The sequence below is a fragment of the Erpetoichthys calabaricus genome, chromosome 11 (genome assembly GCF_900747795.2).
Source record: "Erpetoichthys calabaricus chromosome 11, fErpCal1.3, whole genome shotgun sequence".
Classification (NCBI taxonomy): Eukaryota; Metazoa; Chordata; class Cladistia; order Polypteriformes; family Polypteridae; genus Erpetoichthys; species Erpetoichthys calabaricus.
Genome location: NC_041404.2, coordinates 15,917,463 through 15,920,095, shown reverse-complemented (window position 1 = coordinate 15,920,095; position 2,633 = coordinate 15,917,463). Strand labels below are relative to the sequence as shown.

Here is a 2,633-nt window from a genome sequence, read left to right as displayed (position 1 = left end):
TCCATAGAAAGGAAAAAAATCTTTGATTTAAGAATTACCTGATATGGCAGAATGAAAACACTATCAAGCTATAAAATTAAATAAGATGTGTGATTAATTATGTTGGAACAAAAGCCTGCAGCCACTACAGCCCTCCAGGACTGACTTTGCAACCCCAATATACAGTATAAGATGGCTGTTCACATTATGCACATGCTCAGATTTTAAACTTAAAGAGAGAAGATTTTTAGGAATGGTTTGATTTTAATCATTTGGTTTTGTTTATGGTGCTTTCGCATAACACTTCTCAGTGCACAGATCTTGGCTACTCTTTTCTTAATCTCAAAAAGTCTTGTTAGAAATACTTCACTCCTTAAAATAACTTTCTTTAAAGGCACTTTACTAGATTAGGTGGTTCCTCTTAGAACCGTTGCTTGACAAAGAATCTTCTCATTCTGGGAATGGTTCTTTGCATATGAAATTGAGGAAACACTTTAGTTTAGGTACTGCAAAAATGCATCTTTTGCTCATTTACTATTAAGTAACAAACCTATAACAAACACTTCCTTGGGTCTTCGTAACACTTACTAACCATCAGTAAATTTTTATTTACCTCTGCAATTTGACCTCCTAAGAAAAATGTTCACTTTGGAATGGTCTGAGGTGGCTTAACAGAGACAAATTACTCTTGATATTACATATTTAGTATAAGGCTTGTGAATCCTTCATATTAACAAGTAATTTATGGCCCACTGCACAGAGATGAATAGCTCATCTACTGATGTTTTATAAATGTTATGAAGACTAAAAGAACCCTTTGTTAAGGTCTTGTTACATAAGGGTAAACGAGTAAGAGATGCATTTTTGCTGTACCTAAACTAAAGTGTTACCATTTCTGTGGGCTTTGAAAAGGTGTCTAACATGTGGACAACGCAGAAATCTTTAATGTAAAGCAGATTAAAAAAATGAACTTTGCCTGTGTTATTCTATGTATTAAGAGTCCTTTAGAAATCATGAACCTAGTGGTGTTTCACAAATCTGTTATCATCAGTTCATCGCTAAGGGTCTAAAGAAGGTTCTTTCTGGAACCTTCATGTGGATGGCTCCTCTGGGAATCAAAAATGGTTCCTCTATTGCATTACACCGAAAAAGAAAAACACTTTGGCATCTTTATTTTTAAGAATGTACTCACAACAATCACTTTGAACATAATGCTATGCAGATGAAGGGAAGATGTTTGCTTGTTCTCATGGGGGTCTCATTATTTCATTTGGACATCTTGCTATACTATTGATTTTCCCTTCATGTACATTTTAAAGCGTTAAAGGAGCTGAGTACAACAAAAATGTTGAGTTAGTTGTGAAACTATTACTAAAATTCTTTCCCAGGCTGAGGGGTCAGCCGTCACCTAAGGCCTTGGTTGAAAGCAGCGGAGAACGTCACCCAAGCCAGACAATGCCAGTGCCTTCTATGGCAACAGGAGTCTGTCTAAGCCAAGTTCCCAGTGTCACCATGGAGCTACCCGGGGCCTCCAACTTAGCAGCAATGCTTCCAGCCAAGATGCTTCACAGCAAAGGAGACTGAAAGACCTATCAGGCTCAGGAGTGGCAAGAACCCAAAGGAGCCTCTTGTTCTCTTGCGGGGATTGCCCATGTAGTATCCATAAGCGTAGATCTCCCCGCTAACAATCCACGTGAGACCCAGGGCACTGGCGACACGAGGGTGTTGAATGCCACCAATCAACAGGAAGAAGAGGAATGCTGGGTAAAGCTCCAACATGTTCTGGTGGGCTCGCTGAATGCAGTTGAACATGTTCCTATCTTCACTGTCATCACTGTACATTTTGGGATAATCCACTGCACACTTCTTGCGTGCCTTGCTGACATTATACGCCAGGTACATCACCATAATAAAGCTGGCATTGCCAGTCAGGACCAGAAAGCCATACTCCTTAGAAAGAGCCCCCATGACTGCCGAATCAGATGAAAGCAGCTTCTGAAACTGTGAGCAAATTCAGTGATGTCCACACCTTTATTAATAATTGTTACAACAGCATGAACTCAAATGGGTGAGTTGCCAAAAGGAGGTAAACATTAACAAGGCATGGTGGTGCATATGCTATTGTGGACCACTGAAATGAAATTTTTCAACTGTAGTGAGGAAATGTAGCCAAAGCACCAGAACGTCTAATAAATAAGGTTGTCATTTAAGGGCTGGACCTTAAATAATGCTGACCTCCTCCCAGTCGTCTCTGATTTCACTTAAAATGGCACTATGGTCACAGCTGTCCAAGCTGAATGTCTCATGGCTTCATCCCAGTAGTCTGTGCAGGGCCAGTGCATTAAATAACACATTCTGACACAAGGCACGTTTTTGCTGCCCCAACCCCCATATATCTTGAATGGTCATGAGTTGATACACTTAATCGATGTAACAATACATATTGTGATTACAGTTTCAGAATACAATACTCCCACAATACAGTACATCCTCAGAACAACACACACAATAAAGAAAAATAAATAGTTATGAAAAAAATTAGCTTAAAAACAACACAACACACAAAACAAGCATTAAAAATGGTAGAAATGTATAAATTCTTTGCTGCTTCTCTTTCATTCCCACCAATATTTTTGAATTTTGTTTTTGTTAAA

General features: G+C 38.9%; 1 protein-coding gene across 1 annotated transcript; it reads right to left on the bottom strand.

The window, feature by feature from the left end:
- Nucleotides 1-1,448: 1,448 nt before the first annotated feature.
- On the bottom strand, nt 1,449-1,998 carry mgst3a (microsomal glutathione S-transferase 3a). Its single transcript, XM_028812525.2, has one exon. It carries the CDS (start codon nt 1,945-1,947, stop codon nt 1,516-1,518), a length of 432 nt encoding a protein of 143 aa, XP_028668358.1. The 5' UTR covers nt 1,948-1,998; the 3' UTR covers nt 1,449-1,515.
- Between the last annotated feature and the right edge of the window lie 635 nt (nt 1,999-2,633).

What these genes read in the sequence shown, in the direction of transcription:
- mgst3a (XM_028812525.2), bottom strand. Translation starts at nt 1,947, where the DNA reads ATGGGGGCTCTTTCTAAGGAGTATGGCTTTCTGGTCCTGACTGGCAAT.